We start from the raw sequence: 18,881 nt of genomic DNA on the forward strand, positions 1-18,881 counted from the left end.
CCTAGGCTTTTTATGTGGAAAGGCTCAGCCAGGGACACCTGCGGAATGAATAAATCGTACTGTTACATGTCACACGCAGGTTGAATAATCTTTTTTCCTCCCACAGGGTCTTGCAAGCCAAGTATTTGTTTCTTATTTAGATACATGTGATCCCAGACTCAAACATCAGCAATGGGAAACACAGAGTGACTGCCCCGCAGAAATGAATGTCTGGCACACCTCGGCAACTACGTGCTAATGCCTTCGGAACTTCACCTCATCCTGGTACGAGGAGACAGTGAGTACCACGCTGCACCCCTCTGAGGAGCATGTCACGATTTGCACACCCTTGATAGATACACCAGAACTACATTGTCCTGTTGCACAACCAACAGTATAATAGCAGACGCTAGACTTTGTGAATTAGATGAAATAGCGACTTGCATTTCATCACACCCCCCCTTTTTTAAGGCGGATGTCCCTCAGAAAAGTATTTTACTTTACCCATGTCCTACCACACCCTAAGTGATGTACCCGCCACTAGCCTGATGTCGCGATTTTAACTGCGCAACTGTTAAACCCTGAACATTTAAATGGCTTAAATATACTTACATGTGCCAAATAGGAGTGCCATAACCCTAACCGTTTTTTCTTCTATAGTTCATATGTTTCTGTTTATTACCGTTTCTGTTATTGTTGTGTTATTAAGGTTATTCCAAAGTCAGGCCACCTTCGTAGACAATCATAGGCCCTTCCAGACTCCACGATGGCTACACAAGACTATACACCGTATGTAACCCGCACACCCTATCTTACAGATATACCCCCAACATTGAACATCCAAACACTGCCGCCAGATACCAACCTTCCGCTCGGCCTCAGACCTGACTAAATAATCCACTTAGCCTACTATACCTCTCAGGTCCCACGACCCTGTACCACCCACGAGCAGACGAAGACAATACATACTCATTAATCTTCTCTACCTACATACAAATAATAGAATAACCCCAGAAGGGGTTCTGTAGCGATTCACGCTCGCACCTCCCACTCACCCCCAAGAGTACAATTTAGTTCTTAATATTTAAGAAACTATTTAACTCACCACCCTCTGGGTGTGTATTTGAGTGCAACTCACACTTATCCCCTACCTTTCATACCTTTCCCAACCTCCTGCCCTCCCATCCCCATCTCTTCCCCATCTCTTCCCTCCCCTCCCCCCCCCCCACTTACCCTCCTGCCTACCCCGTATCCCCCCCCGCCTACTATACCTACCCCCACTTAAAAGGACAAAATGGCATACGCTTTCTTAGGAAAGTCGCCCTCCCTAATTTCACACAACGTTAATGGACTGAACGTTCCTGAAAAGAGGACGAAAATGCTCAAGGAACTGAAAAAGACCCGACCCTCCATTGTTTTCCTACAGGAAACACACTTTAAGGGCCAGAATATACCCAAAATTACAGACAATATCTTCACAACTGCCTATCATGCTACCAACCCCCTATCCAAAACCAAAGGAGTGTCAATCTTACTTAACAAAGACGCACCCTTTACACTGCAACACCAAATCTCAGACTCAGAAGGCCGCTATATTTTTCTGAAGGGCACCTGGAGAGGATCCCCCATTACATTAGCCAATGTCTATTTCCCCAATTCAGCACACATCACATTCTGCCGTAAAATTATAGATGAACTTAAATGGTTCGCAGAGGGATGCATTTTACTAGGAGGCGACTTCAACATTCCCCTCTCCCCACTGAAGGATACCTCCAATGGCCATACACATGTTTCTTATAAAATACTGAAACGTATCAAAATACTTCTCCAATCCCTCACCCTAGTTGACACATGGAGAACACTGCACCCCTCAGGGAAGGATTTTACCTTCTACTCAGCCCCTCACAAAAGATATTCTCGACTCGACATGATCTTTATCACTCAGAGGGACCTGGGTAGTGTGCTCAGAGCTGAAATAGGTATCATGGCCTTGTCGGACCATGCCCCTGTTGCCATCTCCCTCTCTCTGAATCCCACCAAACGCACCGCGTTTAACTGGAGACTTAACGCCTCCTTATTAACTGACCAAGAGATCAGAGATGACATTCACCAGACAATAACGACATACTTCCAAAACAACTTGGACAGTGATACAAATCCCCTAAACAACTGGGAAGCACACAAAACAGTGGTTAGAGGAGAACTAATAAAATGGGGAGCGAGAAGGAAGAGGGAGAGAGAAAGGGAAATAACTCAACTATCCCAACAAATTGCTAATTTAGAAACTAGACACAAGCAGTCCTTATCAATTGTAGTGGAAGAAGAATTGACAAAATGTAGACTCTCCTTGAAACAGATCCTAGACTTAAAAATTCGGAAGGCACTCTTCTTCAAGAAGAATATCTTCTACGAACAAGGGGATAAAAGTGGGAAACTGCTTGCTAAAGCCCTCAAAGACGCACAAACAGCTAACCATGTTCATGCCGTCAAAGACAGCTTGGGGACACTGAACCACGACCCGGAGAAAATAGCCAAACTTTTCTCAAAATTTTATGATAAACTCTATAACCTCCCCGAACAACATAAACCCCACTACGTCACGAGCACTAAAAGAGAAGCTATATTAGAATTTTTAAGAGACAGTGAACTCCCCACACTAAATCAGGAAGACACATCCAAATTGGAAGACCCTATTAACCTATCAGAAATACAAGCAGCTATCTCGGACCTGAAAGCAGGGAAGAGCCCAGGCCCTGACGGCTTTACCTCCCAATACTACAGGACCTACATGAATAGTTTGTGTAAGCCACTAATGTCTGCCTACAATCACCTAGCCAAGAACAAACATGACTCCAACTCCTTTTTACTAGCTCATATCGCAGTAATCCCCAAACCAGACAGAGACCATTCAGATTGCGCCAACTTTAGGCCTATATCGCTACTAAATAATGACTTGAAGCTCCTGGCAAAGATCTTGGCCAACAGACTAAAACCACTACTCAACAAAATCATAGGTCCTGAACAGGTGGGCTTCATGCCCAGGAGAGAAGCCCGTGATAACATCACGAAAGCCCTCAACCTGATTCACTTAGCCCAAACCTCAAAAACAAAAGGGATGCTACTCTCCACCGATGCCGAAAAGGCTTTTGACAGAATCTCCTGGGACTACATGTTCTCCACATGCTCCCACATAGGGCTTGGGGAGGGCATGTTGTCGTGGCTGTCAGCCTTGTACCAACGTCCACAGGCAAGAATCAAAGTCAATAACACTTTATCTAACCCAATAAACATAACAAATGGGACCCGTCAGGGCTGCCCTCTTTCCCCCATCCTTTTTATTCTCTCCCTAGAGCCACTGATCAGAGCAGTCAACCTGTCTAAAGACGTGAGTGGCTTTAAGTTAGGCAAGACTGAGTACAAAATTGCCGCATACGCGGACGACCTCCTGTTCTTCCTTACTAAACCTTTCTTCTCCATCCCCAACCTACAAAAATTATTTGAAACATTCGGGTACATCTCAAACTTTAAAATAAACAAATCCAAATCGGAAGCTCTAAACCTGACCCTATCCCATGAACAAGTCACCCAGTTGAAATCTAACCACTCCTTTCATTGGGTCCCTTCCTCCCTCAAATATCTAGGAGTACACCTGACACGCACAATAGATTCCCTTTTCCACGCTAACTACTCACCACTACTCAGATCAATATCCATAGACCTTCAGAAATGGACCCCCAAACTATTTTCTTGGTTCGGTAGAGCCTCGATTCTGAAAATGACAATCCTCCCCAGACTCCTGTATATTTTTAACGCCCTCCCAATACATATCCCGGAAACATTTTTCACCAAACTTCTTAAATTACAGAGGAGATTCTTATGGGCTGATAAGAACCCCAGAATCAACATCAAACTCCTCACCCTACCCAAACACAAAGGCGGAATAGGTCTTCCTGATTACAAAAAATACAGCCAAGCATCTCATATTACCAGAATAATAGATTGGCATTGCCACAGTAAAGACAAAGACTGGGTCACACTGGAAAGGCAAATGGCACCTCACCACACTCTATTCGCACCATGGACCAATCACTCCAAAATACCCAACTCTGCGAAACATCCACTGATTACGAACACACTTAAAGTATGGCACAGAATTGCACCAAAACACGGACTGGCATCAATCCCAGGCCCTCTCACTCCTATCTTTGACAACCCAGACTTTCCACCAGGCACTGAGGGTAAAAGGATTCCAGATCTGCTGGCCTTTGACTGCATCTCAGGGGACAAAGTGAAGACATATGACGAGATGAGGACAGAACATGGTGAGGCTTTTCCAGGTTTCTGGTTCCACCTCCAGTTGAGAAGCTTCTTGACCAACACCAGATCTCTCCCCGCATATATCCGCCCAATGACCGCTTTGGAGGATCTATGCTACAAAAGAGACTATGTCCCACATACTACCTCACTAGCTTACTCATGGCTCATCCAGCCACCACAAACAGATGTGAACGGACACAAACTTAGGTGGGAGAGAGATTTGGGAGTAGACATAAGTGACTCACAATGGGAGAAGGCATGCACCCTTTCGCATAAATGCTCCTTAAGTACCAGATATCAGGAGATCTCCTACAAGATACTGACACAATGGTACATTACACCACAAAGAACCAAAAAATGGTTCAATAATGCATCAGACACGTGTTGGCGCTGCAAAAATGAAGTAGGCTCCTTCCTACACATATGGTGGGAATGCCCTGGCATATATGCTTACTGGCAAACTGTAACTAAATGGATAAGACACATTACTGAAACAACAATCACACTTGATGCAGCTGCATGCCTTCTCCATATAAACCACCTCCCTATTAGCAAATACAAAAAAACCCTCACCAGACACCTGCTAAACGCTGCCAAAACACTCATCCCCCTTCACTGGAAATCAACCCAGGCCCCAGGGATTGGGGAATGGCTAGACAGAGTTGCCTATATATACAAACTGGAAGAAATAACCGCAATGAAACACGAGAAGAGCTCCAATTTCAATGACCTCTGGCAACCATGGTTCCTATTCACGTATTCTACTGAATATCAAACATTGCATCAATGATACTGATATACACATTTCTCACAGCTATGCCAAATACAAAGATGGTCTTTACCAAATGTATGTATACCTGAATATATGAATGCCGAACCACACTATATCTAACTGGTATAGCGAACTTTCCCGACAGTGGTCCAACCCTCCTATGCCCTACCCGCCTATATACCCATCCTACTTACCCTAACCCTTGTACCCTCCCCCTCCCCTTTCCTAACACATCCTCTTTCCTGACTCAGCAATTATCCATCCTATGTCTTGATTTACATATTTAAAACCCTGTCAGTACCTCCATTACTTAAATGTACGCCGACATATGTAGCTACTTGTTCACTTGTTATGTCAGATTCTATACTCTGTTACAAAATGTCTTATGTATAATCTACATTTTCATCAATAAAATCCTTTGATTGTGAAAAAAAAAAAAAAAAAATTGTGTTTTGTTAACCAACATTTCCTCTGCATGTGGCCAGATTAGAAATATTTCCCTCAATTCCTGCCCCATTACCTCCAATGAAGACATAAACAATAATCTTTTACTGTAGAGAAGATATAGAATCATTGTCAAGTTCTATCTCTGCATAGTAACAAATAATAGATATTCCTTAAACTCTTTATCCATTGATAACTTGCATAGCAATGTGTGCAAGGGTGTAATTAGCACCCCATGCTAGGGCACATTTTTTTTTCGTTTTGTTAGACCAGTGGTTCTCAACCTTCTAGGGCCATGACCCCTTGATAAAATTTCCCAATTTGTGGGGACCCCTAACAGTAAAATAATTTTGTAGCGTGGGTTGTCAGCACCCAAGGCAAGACAAGTAATTTGCGCCACTTACCAATGGACATTTAGCACTCCGAGTCCCTTCCACTTGTACAATATTAAAACCCCTTATGGTAAATTTTAGGATGCACCACTCTTTTTCTCTTTGTTCTCCTTTCTTTCCCTTTTATCTCTCTCTATTATTTCTTGTTTTCCCCCCATCCCTCTTCAGCCATCTTTATTGTTCTTCCTCTTATTATTTCTATACCTTTTTCTTCCTCCCACCCAGGTGTCAAGTAGACATGTGCACTGCCAAAAAATTCGTTTTTTTCGTTTATGTTATTTTCGTTTTTTTTATTTTTTCGTAAATTCGGGAAATTCGAAAAATTATTTTTTTCCGTTTTTGTTTCATTCGTTTTTTTTATTTTTTCGGAAATTCGTAAATTCGGGAAATTTTCGGATTTCCGAAAAAGCAAAAAAACGGAAAAAACGAATGAAACGAAAAAAACGAATGAAACGAAAAAAAAACGAATTTTCGGAAATTCGGAAATTTACGAATTTTCGAATTTTTCCATTTTCAAATTTCGAATTTTTTCAATTTTCGTAAATTCGAAATTTTCCAATTTTCGAAATTTCGTAATTTCGAATTTTTCAGTTTTCGAATTTTCTAATTTTTCATTTTTCGAATTTTTAAATTTTTGAATTTCGAATTTTCCAATTTTCGAAATTTCGAATTTCGAATTTTTCAATTTTCGAAATTTCGATTTTAGAATTTTTCAATTTTCGAAATTTCGATTTTTGACATTTAGAATTTCGAATTTTTCAATTTTCGAAATTTCGATTTTCGAATTTTTCAGTTTTCGAATTTTCTAATTTTCGAATTTTTCAGTTTTCGAATTTTTCAATTTTTCAATTTCGAATTTTCCAATTTTCGAATTTTTGAATTTTCGAAATTTCGAATTTTTGAATTTTCGAATTTTTGAATTTTTCGATTTTCATATTTTTCGTGTTCCAAATTTCGAAATTTCTGAAAAATTCGAAATTGGAAAAGTGATTGTTAAAATTCGAAAATGGAGAAATTTCAAAATTTAGTATTTTCGAAATTTTCAATTTTTGAATTTCGAATTTTCCCAATTTTCGAAATTTCGAATTTTTGAATTTTTCAATTTCAAATTTTTCAATTTTCGAAATGTCGAAATACGAAAAATCGGAAATACGAAAATATTCGGAAATACGAAAATTCAAAATTTCGAAAATTGAAAAATTCGAAATTCGAAATTTCTGAAAAATTCGAAAAAGGAGAAATTGGAATTTTCGAATTTTTCAATTTTCGAAATTTCGATTTTCGAATTTTTCAATTTTCGAAATTTCAATTCGAAATTCGAAATTTTCAAATTTCGAATTTTCGTATTTACGAATCTCGAAAATGCGAAATTTCGAAAATTGAAAAATTCGAAAATTGAAAAAAATCGAAGATCGAAAATTGTAAATTTTTTTAATTTTCGAATTTTTCAATTTTCGAATTTCGAATTTTTCGGAAATACGAAAATTCGAAAATTCGGAAATTGAAAAATTCGAAATTTGAAACATTTTTCAATTTTCGAAATTTCGAATTTTCGAAATTCGGAAATACGAAAATTCGAAATTAAATTAATTAAATTAAAATAAAAAATTTGAAAAATTCGAAATTTGAAAAATTCGAAATTTGAAAAATTCCAAATTTGAAAAATTCCAAATCTGAAAAATTCGAAATTTGAAAAATTCGAAAATTCGAAAATTGAAAAATTCGAAAATTGAAAAATTCGAAATTGGAAAATTCGAAACTTGAAAAATTCGAAAATTCGAAACTTGAAAAATTCGAAAATTCGAAAATTGAAAAATTCGAAAATTGAAAAATTGAAAAATTCGAAAATTCGAAAATTCGAAAATTGAAAAATTCTAAAATTCGAAAATTGAAAAATTCGAAAATTGAAAAATTCGAAATTGGAAAAATTCTAAAATTGAAAAATTCGAAAATTGGAAAATTGAAAAATTCGAAAATTCGAAAATTGAAAAATTCGAAAATTCGAAAATTGAAAAATTCGAAAATTCGAAATTGGAAAAATTCTAAAATTGAAAAATTCAAAAATTCGGAATTTCGAAAATTCTAAAAATTTTCGGATTTCCGAAAATCCGAATTTCCGAAATTCGTAAAAAAAAACGGAAATACGAAAATTCGTAAATTCGTATTTTCGGAAATACGAAAATTCGTAAATTCAAAATTTTCGGAAGTCCGAAAATTCGTAAATAAAAAATTTGTAAATACGAAAATTCGTAATTCACGAATTTCCGAATTTTCGTAAAAAAACGAATTAGAAACAGAACGAATTGCACATATCTAGTGTCAAGTCCTGGGGAAGAAAGTGTGGGAACTCCCACCCAAGATCCACTCCCCCACCAAAAAAGAAAAATGATACGCTCATATGCATAATTACTAAACCGCATGTTTTTTTTTTCGATCCACTGTACCTTAGTAATCCTTTATGTTACTGGTTGCTTCCTGTATATGGATTAATCGGGTAGTATTTTGTCACTTCCTCGATGCCGCAATGTCTCCTGGGAGCTTTTGTCATTTTTCCCAGGAAACATTGCGGAGGTTTGCCGCGAGTTATCGCGGGATTTAGAAAGAAGCAGAGACTCGAGCTGGGCATCGCCGCTTAGTGAAGGATTGGCTCGGGTGGCTCGGCTGCTCTCGGCTGCTCTAGTCCTGCAAAGGGAAATGAGTTCCTGCTGTGAAAAAAGTGCAGGAACTCTATATTTTCATTCCTTCTCTTACTCCTTGGTGGGGGAAATGGGATGAGTGGCAGTGCTGGCGGAGAGTTGGGATGAATGGTGGTGGGGTGGGATCAGTGGCAGTGATGGGGGAGTTTTGATCAGCCAACTTAGTTGCTTATGATCAAGGTCATCTGCTGATCTGAGAACTGTAGTGGGGACTTTTAATAGCAACTACAATCACAGGTCTCCGGCTTCACTGTGTCTCCGACTTTGTGGTGTCTCTTAGCAGTGTCACCAATGCCAAAATCAGGAGATAGGGTCTCCTCCAGCCCCTCCCACTTCACATTCCACATCAGTCAGCTGACCTCTAGTCTCTGCCCCCCAGCCATGCCGTGAACTGAATTGGCAGCTGCGAAGAGGCTGAGTGGGCGGCCGCAAGCTCCAGGAACAGCCCAGCTGGGTGGCTGCAAAAAGGCTGGAAGAGTAGCGCGGGCTTCAGGAATAGCCCAGGATTCAGTGACCCCTGGCAAATTGTCATTCGACCCCCGAGGGGGTCCCGCCCCCAGGTTGAGAACCACTGTGTCAGACTCAAGCTTTAAATGATCATTATTGCAACAACATCTTTTTTTTCCTACTTTATGAGATCATGTGGGTATTTTTTTTTGTTTAAACTTGGGTAATAGCTGTATCCATGAAATGTGACATACTGTTAAGCACACACATGCATACAGTCTTTTAAAATTATTTTATGAAATCATAATGTTGGTATGAGTTGCACAAGAAACCTCTTATTAAGCTACCATTAATATTTATATTCCCCAGGCTTCCCATTATTTCTATTTGAGCAGTAACTGGATCTGTGAAACATTGTTATAAATAGGGAGATTAAATATATATGACATGGAAGTCACTGTATTGTGTACTTAGTTGATGGCTTGCATTTAATCACTTGTCTTTTCTAATGCAATGTTATTTGCTTCATATCGTATTATGAACCTGAACGTCATCTCTTGTCACTGACAAGCTCACAGATACACGACAAGCAGCTAGTAAAAATGAGCTTTAATTTGTTATATCACAAGCTAATCAAGGGAATAGATTAAACATTTTGCAAAGTAAGTTGAAGGCAAGGAACTATTTATTATATTTAGAATCATCTAAAGCTGTTGAGTTGAACAGAAAAAATTTAATTAAAAACACCCAGCTCACCTATATTCTTATTTTTCATAGGAGAGCAATCAATCACTCTGATGTTTGTGAGTTATCCTCCAAGAAGTTTCAACAATGAGCTTTATGGTTGGTATACAGCATCCAAAATGTTGATTTCGGTAAGTATTTTAAGTAAAGATTTGGCACCCAGTAAAAAATATTTTTTAGTTATAGATCATATTAAGTTGATTCTACCTCCCACCCCTTTCTTTCTGGAGATTCCCACAGAAAAATATTTCTGCCATTGTTCCTAGCTCTACCGTCATTCAGAAACTTGTTTTGGAGTATTCCACCTTTAATTGCCTTACCGTATTTATCGGCGTATACCGCGCACTTTTTTGCCCTGAAAATCAGGGCAAAATCGTGGGTGCGCGGTATACGCCAATACCCGCTTTCCCGCACCGAGTTTTGAATACTGTGCCGACATATACCGAGCGCAGTACACTCGGGTATAGTCGGGCAGTCTCGGCTCCTTCCGTGCTCACGTCCAGGACGTCAGCGCAAGAGTTGCCGAGCATTGCCGACAATACACGAGTGTACTGTGCTCTGTATATGTCGGCGCAGTATTCAAACTCGGCGCGGGAAACGAGCCGGGAGGACGCGAGGACGCCGGACCAGACGAAGAGGACAACCTATAGCCGCAGACAGACACCGGACCCGACGAAGAGGACAACCGAAGCCGCAGAAGGACGCCGGACCCGACGAAGAGGACACCCGAAGCCGCAGACGAACACCGGACCCGACGAGGCCACCGATGGACGCCGCGCAAGACACCAAAACTGTAAGTACAAAAAAAAATTATTTTCCACAGGATTCGGGGCAACTTTAGGGGTGCGCGGTATACGCGGAAGCGCGTTATACCGTGATAAATACTGTATTTATTTTTTGTATATCACTCTGCTGCCAGACCTTCATCTATCACCTCAGAGACAATGAACAGTAATTTACGTTGTTTTGTTTTTATTTATTGGGGGATATAACTTGGTTGGGGGAAAGGGAATATGGGATTCCCATAGAACAAGTTGCTTTGCCATCATATTTAATAATTGAACGAATAGACTGAGCCTTGAAGAACTGCTGAACCCTAACATTTACAGTCACTTCTCTGCATAAACCCATGCAGACTATTGCTCCTCCTCTGCAAAGCTCCTGCAGACTGCAGACTTCTCTCCTCCTGCACAAAACTGCCACTGTAAACTGTTAGCCTGTCTGTCCCATCATCTTCACTTGACAAAAGAGATCACTCTGAATAATTACAGATTGCTGGCTGTAATTAGTTGTAATTTGCTGTGTAGTTACTTGGCCAGAGGTCTGCAGTACCTCTCCCTTGCAGCCTAGTAATTTAGCAGCTTGCTTTAGTTGGTGGACTACTGATCCCAGCTAGCCCGACTTGCAAATCCTGCGCCCAGGGGTCTCTCCTCTGGCATGCCTCTTCCAGAACATCTACCGTGTCACACTCACCGATCTTCACCTGCCCGAGTCCATGATAGAGAACTTTAACCAGACATGCGTTCCAATAGCTTCTCTAGCCCCTCTGTTCCTGGACACCTCTTCCATGACCATGTAAGGATAACATTCCCTCCCAGCTCTCCCGGGCTCCTCCATAATCAGCACACCCGCCCAGATGGGGATGGCCTCTTGCTGCTATGTAGCATTCCATTCTTCACATCTCCCGGCCGGCAACTCCTCTCCAGTGAGCTGTTACCTCAGCTCATATGGGAGGCCTGCCCCCTGCCAATACCAAGTGGGGATTGGTCAGGGCTCCTCATATGAACTGCTTGTCACTCCATCTCTTGCCCCTGCCCCCTTCCAGAACATTCTCACTGGAAGCAGGGTAGGTGCTTTAGAACTAAAGCCCAGGTGGTCACACCCACTGCTACACTAACCACTCCCTGCCCCAGATCAAAACAAGCAGGCCTAGCCTGAATCTAGGCTTGCCTAAATTTACCTGCACTGGCAGCTTTCCTCACAAAAATCCTTACTCTAGCACCTTCCTATTGTAGAGGGTGCTGCATATGTATATTAACATTCTTCGAAACAAAAATGTTGTAGCTCAAGACAGTAAACAATCTGCATCTCAATCAAAGAGGATGCTGAGCAAAAGCTCATAGAGTTCAAAATGGTGTTTTATTTATTCCAAAAAAAGACAGCAAAAAAAGTACACCAATACATTTTGGAGGATTAGCACTCCCCCTCCATCAGGACACTAAGACCTCTTTCAAATCGAGGCAGTTTTAGGGCATTTTAGAGCTAGAATTAGCCTCTAAAAAGCAGCTGAAAACTGCCTCCTATTCTTTGCAATTAGTGTTTTCACACTCGGGCGGTGCGCTTGCGAGACATCAGGAAACGTCCTGCAAGCAGCATCTTCGGGGTGGCTATAAATAGCACTCCCAAAATGTTTTTCACATCGTCGTTTTTCTCGTTGTGAAAACCGGTCGTGTGTATACTTTAACGACCGGGAAAAACGTGCATGCTCAGAAGCAAGTTATGAGAAGGGAAATTTGCATAATCAGCCCAAAGGGTGGCGCCATTCAAATGGAACTTCCCCTTTATGGTGCCTTCGTATGTGTTGTACGTCACCACGCTTTGCTTGAGCATTTTTTTTCACGATCGTGTGTATGCAGGCCAGACTTGACAAAAATCACGTCGAGAAAACCTTTGTTTTTTTTCATGACATGAAAAATGGTCATGTGTACGCGGCTTAACATAGGCAAGGTATCAGTTGGATCCAGAGAAAAGCTCCTGGAAATTTCAGACCAATTCAGGAGGTAATTGTTAAAAAGACATGTCAGTAGCAGAGCAGCAGCAAGGCTTGTCTTATATTGTAGGACATTTTACAGCCTATCTAAGTTACATAGTTAATCTGGATGAAAAAAAGACAGAAGTCCATCTAGTTCTATCAATAAGAGGGGGGAAAACAATGACAATCCTATACCCACAGTTGAACCAGAGGAAGGCAACAAAAAAAAACAACAGCAAAACATGATCCAATTTGCTCCAGCAGGGGAAAAACAAATTCCTTCCTGATCCCCCAAAAGGCAATTGGATATTCCCTGGATCAACTTTACCTATAAATGTTAGTATCTAGTATCCAGTTATATTATGTACATTTAGGAAATAATACAGGCTTTTTATAACCACTTTAGCCCTGGAAGAATTTACCCCCTTCCTGACCAGAGGACTTTTTGCGATTGACAAAATTGATGTCCTTTTTTCCCACAAATATAGATTTCTTTTGGTGATATTTGATCACCTCTGCGGTTTTTATTTTTTGCGCTATTAACAAAAGAAGCGACAATTAAAAAAAAGTAATATTTTTTACTTTTTGCTATAATAAATATACCCAAAAAATATAGAAAAGAAGGTGCACACTAAAAAGGGGCCCAAAGTGCCCTTGGGCGCATATTTACACTGGCCGCTTCCATTGATTTACGCGGCGAATATGCAAATGACCGAGATACGCTGATTCACAAACGTACTTGCGCCCGTCGCTGTAATCTACGCCGTTTATGTAAGATGTACGTCCGGCGTAAAGTTAAGCCTCATAAAGCAGGGGTAAGTCATGTTAGGGTATGGATCAGGGAACAGCCGTCGGGTTTTACGTAGTTTGCGTAAGTCGTATGTGAATGGGGCTGGGCGTAGGTTACGTTCACGTCGAAGGCATTGAGCCGTCGTATCTTAGGGCGTATATGCAACGTGATTCTGAGCATGCGCGCGCATGCGCCGTTCGTTCGGCCCTTCATTTACATGGGGTCACGGTTAATTCAAATGAAACACGCCCACTACCTTCCTACTTTGAATTAGGCGGGCTCACGCCGGCCAATTTACGTTACACCGGCGCAAGTTTGGGAGCGAGTGCTTTGTGAATACTGCACTTGCCTCTCACAGTTACGTCGGCGTAGCGCATATGAGATGCGCTACGCTGGTATAAAGATACGCCGATCTACGTGAATCTGGGCCAAAGTGTATCAAACAAATAGACCCAAACATGGGTCCACCTGATAAATCAGCGATAGGAATGGAATCACATAAATAAATAATAAATGAATGATAAGAGTCCCAAAGTGGTTTGTCAGAACACAGTTCAGAAAGTGGTAAGTGCTTCTAGGGTTGGAACAGTAGTGCAGCCTACACCAGCTCCCAATCTTCACCACAGAAGTGAGGCAGACTCCCCCTCTGGGGTTCACACTCACCAGATAACTGATTAAACTGAGCCTTGTATACAAATTCCTCCTGTTTAGACCTCCATCATCACTCCAGAAGCAGAAAGGGTTAATTTCCACTCACGGTCCATATAAAACACAAAGGCAATGACATAGTGTAATTCTGCTTTAATTAAATAAAAAACCTGTGTACCAACAACCCGCTTCCTATCTGTGTACAATGTATCAACTTGCAAAGAACATAAAAGAGTAGTCACCACTATCCTCCAAACACAGGGGCCGCGCTTGTGCTGTATGCACAGTGCTGAAGATTCCTTTCCTGGCTACGATAAGCCAGTGGTGGAACGCACTCTTCACACTTCCTGGTTATGCCGTCGTAGCCACGCCCTGATGTGTTTCGTCACTTCCGACTTCCACACCCTCTGTGGAGTCGAAACTGACGAAACGCACCAGAGTGGCTACGCCGGCGTAACCAGGAAGTGTGAAGAGTGCTTTACACCGCTGGCTTATCGTAACCAGGAAAGGTATCTTCAGCACTGTGCATACAGCACAAGCCCGTTCATCGAAATTCGAACATTATGGGGCGTGACGCGCCACTCGAATTTGGCGCCAACGCCCCATAATGCATCATCGCAGTGCATTGCTGTCTGATGATTGGCCAAGCATGCACTGTGACCCGCATGCTTTGGCCAATCACAGCGCCATCAGCAAAGAGAGCCATAATTGGCCAATTATGGCTCAGGGGGTTAAGTCCACGCCCCACACTATATAAGGCCGCCAGCACATCGGCCCTGTGTAGTGTGTTTTTTGCCCTAAAAACGAGAGAGAGTATCATTTAGATTCAGCAGGCAAGCAGATTATCCAGTGAGCTGCAGTGTATTTAGTATATATATATATAAATATATATCCGGGCTTGTATATATAGTATGGGCCCGATTCACGTATATGGGCATATTTTTGTGCTGGCGTAGCGTATCCTATTTACGCTACGCCTCCGCAACTTAGACAGGCAGTATTCACAATGCACTTGCTCCATAAGTTGTGGCGGCGTAGCGTAAATTGGCCGGCGTAAGCCCGCCTAATTCAAAATAGGCTGGTAGGGGGCGTGTTGTATGTAAATGAATCGTGACCCCGCGTAAATGACGCACCTAACGAACAGCACATGCGCGCGCATGCTCAGTATCACGTTGAATTTACTCCATAAGATACGCCAGGCCCAATGCCTGTGATGTGAAAGTAACCTACGCACAGACCCATTCACGTACGACTTACGTAAACAACGTAAAAAGATACGCTTGCCGACGTCCATACTTTGCCTTGGCTGCGCCTCATATAGCAGGGGTAACTTTATGCCGAACGTAAGCCTAACATAAACGGCGTAGCGGGCGCAAGTACGTTCGTGAATCTGCGTATCTACCTAATTTACATATTTGGCGCGTAAATCTTCTGAAACGCCCCTTGCGGCCAGCGTAAATATGCACCCAAGATACGACGGCGTAGGAGACTTACGCCGCTCGTATCTTGGCCAAATCTATGTGTAACTGATTCTGATGCCGTGTATACACGGTCGCTTTATGGGATAAAAAAAATGAAGTTTTTAAAAACGTCATTTAAAATGACCGTGTGTGGGGAAAACGTTGTTTATTGTCTTCTGAAAAACGACCAAAAAAAAATTTGCGCATGCTTCAATTTTTTGTGTCGTTTTTCAAAACGTCGTTTTTTGTGTCATAAAAAATCACCGTGTGTAGCTAAAACGACATTTAAAACAACGTTTTTAAACCCGCGCATGCTCAGAAGCAAGGTATGAAGCGAGCTTCAATGGAAAAGAGTGCAGAACGTAACCGCGCTTTGCTAGAGCATTTTGAAAAAACGATGGTGTGTAGGCAACGTCGTTTTTTAAAATTGACGTTTCAAAAACGTCGTTTTGTTTCATGATATAAAACGTCGTTTTATTTCATCACAAAAAACGATCGTCTGTACGCAGCATAAGAATCAGGCGAATAGATACGACGACTCACATTCGGACTTACGACGGCGTACGTGGAGATACACCATCGTAAGTCCACTGTGAATCTGGCCCTATATGTGTGTGTGTGTGTGTATATATATATATATATATATATATATATATATATATATATATATATATATATATATCTCTATCCATTTCATTCAGTGTATCTAGATCTGACTGCAGGCCATTCCTGGTGTACTTTTTCTAATATACTTCAGGCAGACAGGTGACTCAGTGAGCTGCAGTGCATTTAATATATATATATATATCTCACACACAATCTTGTATATATATATATATATATCCATTGTATCCAGAGTAGCTAGATTTGACTGTAGGCCATTCCTGGTGTACGTGTTTAAATACACTTTCAGGCAGGCAGGTGATTCAGTGATCTGCAGTGTATTAAATATATTTACAGTCTCCTACATATATTTATGTACATGTCATATTTAAATTGTAACCACAAGATGGAGTTTTTTATCTTTAAATATCATATGGGATGCATTAACCTTTTTTCGCCTCATGAGGGAGCACCTTATGGCCGTAATATATTTATATAGTTTATTTACTCAAACTTATGTTTTTTATTGCCCCTTGGTTTCGCATTCATTGCCATTTATGCAACATTGATATTAACTTAATATCCTTTGAAGTAGCCCGCTGTCATGTTGACACTCGTTTCCAAGGCAGCGCGGCGCACTATATTAGTCACCCCTCTCACTCACGGCTTCACATCCTATGATTAAGTGGCGTGATCTGCCATGTAACGCGTGAGGAAAGTTTAGCCGTTGGTGACGTCCTCTCCGCACTCGGCCGGGAGTGGAGAAGCATTACATCCGATGTTCATTACTGCAAACCTAAATGTGAGTGTATATTGCGTTTTTTATTAAAAGTCTTTTTTTTGCGATTTACACTATGGTGAGTGTTTCTTCCTTATATGCATCTTGTGGGAGCCATTGGTCCAAGGAGAGAGGGACTTGAATACTGGCCAAATGCTGCTACTGGTGTGGAAGTATAAGTGACCTGCATATGTATTGGGAAAGAGAAGCTACGACCATTGAGAACTTCATTAAGGCTTCTTATAAGCCTCCTGGAGGTGAGAGGCTGGTGCTACTGGTCATTCTGTGTGGAGCACGTTTCTGGATATGTTGTTTGAGCACTGCAGTTTGAGAACAATCCTGTGGACATGTATTAATATCCCTGGGCTGCGTGTCTTGGATTCTGCCCTGGATTGCTAATTTGCACATTATTATTGTACATTTGCATGAAGCCTTTTTTTCACCTTTCTTCAATTCGTTTGGACTTTATTTTTGATTAATTTATTTATTGATGCACTTTATAACAATATGTTGATGCATTTACCAGCACTTATCACTTATATGCACTGTAAGTAATATATTATTGTTGCACATTATTTATATGGTGAGATTTATCTATTGCAAAATATTTATTGATTATATCACTGGTTTTTACATTGTTTTGTAAATATTTATTCATTATCAGTGAGCACATTGCACTTTATATTATTGTATGTTAGGTACTTATATATTTTGTAATTTACTGGTAAGCGCCCCAAGACCCCCCATTCCTCATATACTTTCAGTGTGCGAACATTAACCAGTTGTGGCTGCTGCCTTAGTTGTTTATCCCTTATCTTCACTATATTATTATATGGTGGATGTAATTAATTGTTAGCTATTCTTATTCTAGTGTGGTTTGCACATCAGTTTCCCCCCATTGCTCATATATGTACACTGCATTCTAATCTAGTCAAGCCTATATCTGTAAGAGAACTGTCAGCGCTCTCCGGTCGCAGATGTGTTCCCTTGGTGCCAGACGGCCTATTTAAGGGGTTCACTGATCCCAGTCTAGTGCTGATGGATCTCAGCTTGTTCCGGTACCTGTATCCTGTGTTTACCTGCCTGTCACCTGTTACTGAACCTTGGCTTTCCCTGACCCTGCTACCGAATTTCTGTACACTTCTGATTATCGGTTCCTGAACTCGGCTCCCTACTCTGACCTTGCTTCTGCCTGATGACTTTGCACCTTGCTGCCCGTCTGTTACTGAATCTGTCTATCCGTGTGACTACGCTCCTGTCTCCTGTTTGGCTCTACTCTGCTTCCCGGGTATCTGCAACTCTGCGCCTGCGACCTGCCGCGACTTGCTGCCTTCCAAGAATTGCATCATCTGCTTCAGGCTTCCAGAGCTTCATCTACAGGCACTCGTGTCCCTCTGGGCCTTTGGTTTATCCTGTCTCCACTCTCAGCGGGACCAGGGCCCGGAGATACAAGAGAGGTTGATCTCATCACCTCAGACTCCGTCCAGGTAAGTGACAATATCTGACTGTAAGCCACCCCTGGTGTACGTGTACACTTTCAGGCAGGCAGATGATTCAGTGATCTGCAGTGCATTAAATATATATATATATATATATATATATATATATATATATATATAGTCTCCTACATATATATATCCACTGCATTCTAGTCTAGCCAAGCCTATATCTGACTGTAGGCCATTCCTGGTGTACTTTTTCTAGTAAACTTCAGGCAGTGTTTTGCTAATCCAATTTTACAGCATGTCTGGAAGGCCACCAAGGAGAGGCAGATGCTCACAGGCCGCTAAAAAATTGTCTACAGCCAACAATGCTGGTCATGGGCACAGTGCATTCTCAGCATGTGGCCGTGGGGCACGCGTGTCCTTTTTTCCGGGAGCTGGCCGTGTTGAGCCACAACATGCAGAATAGTTGGTAAAGTGGATAACAAAGCCATCCTCATCCTCCTCATCCTCTGTCACTCAGGCTCAGAGTACTTTGCCTGGCAATGCAGCTGCCAAAGCGGCCTATTCCATCAGCTCAATGTCATCAGTCACTCCTTCCCTAGCCCCACTATCAT

General features: G+C 41.5%; 1 protein-coding gene across 1 annotated transcript in view; it reads left to right on the forward strand.

The window, feature by feature from the left end:
• Window positions 1-18,881, forward strand: part of LOC120937520 (proton-coupled folate transporter-like) — a 486,881-nt gene that overhangs the window by 140,293 nt on the left and 327,707 nt on the right. Inside the window, exon 3 of the mRNA XM_040350803.1 lies at window positions 9,825-9,922. Coding sequence (XP_040206737.1) covers window positions 9,825-9,922 — 98 coding nt within the window. The remainder of the gene's footprint in view (window positions 1-9,824; window positions 9,923-18,881) is intronic.

Source organism: Rana temporaria, chromosome 4 (genome assembly GCF_905171775.1).
Source record: "Rana temporaria chromosome 4, aRanTem1.1, whole genome shotgun sequence".
Lineage (NCBI taxonomy): Eukaryota > Metazoa > Chordata > Amphibia > Anura > Ranidae > Rana > Rana temporaria.